At 81.8% G+C, this 242-nt stretch overlaps 1 protein-coding gene across 1 annotated transcript in view; it reads left to right on the forward strand.

The window, feature by feature from the left end:
* Nucleotides 1-62: 62 nt before the first annotated feature.
* Nucleotides 63-242, forward strand: part of SYNJ2 (synaptojanin 2) — a 103,053-nt gene continuing 102,873 nt past the window's right edge. Inside the window, exon 1 of the mRNA XM_077755122.1 lies at nt 63-189. Within this exon, the coding sequence (XP_077611248.1) occupies nt 63-189 (127 nt within the window). The remainder of the gene's footprint in view (nt 190-242) is intronic.

The following is a 242-nucleotide window of genomic DNA, read 5'->3' on the forward strand; positions in this document are numbered from 1 at the left end:
GGCGGGAGCGCGGGGAGCCGAGGCGGGCTGCGCGCCCTCGGGCCGGACGCGCCCCGGCGCCCATGGCGCTGAGCAAAGGGCTGCGGCTGCTCGGGCGGCTGGACCCCGCGGGGGAGAGCAGCGTCCTGCTGGAGGCGCGAGGCCGCGGGGACTGCCTGCTCTTCGAGGCCGGCACCGTGGCCACGCTCGGTGAGTGCGACCCCGGCGGCGGACCCCGGGCTGGAGGCGGCGGCCGCGGCGGC

This window comes from Crocuta crocuta, unplaced genomic scaffold (assembly GCF_008692635.1).
Source record: "Crocuta crocuta isolate KB4526 unplaced genomic scaffold, BGI_CrCroc_1.0 scaffold11, whole genome shotgun sequence".
In the NCBI taxonomy this organism is placed as follows: Eukaryota; Metazoa; Chordata; class Mammalia; order Carnivora; family Hyaenidae; genus Crocuta; species Crocuta crocuta.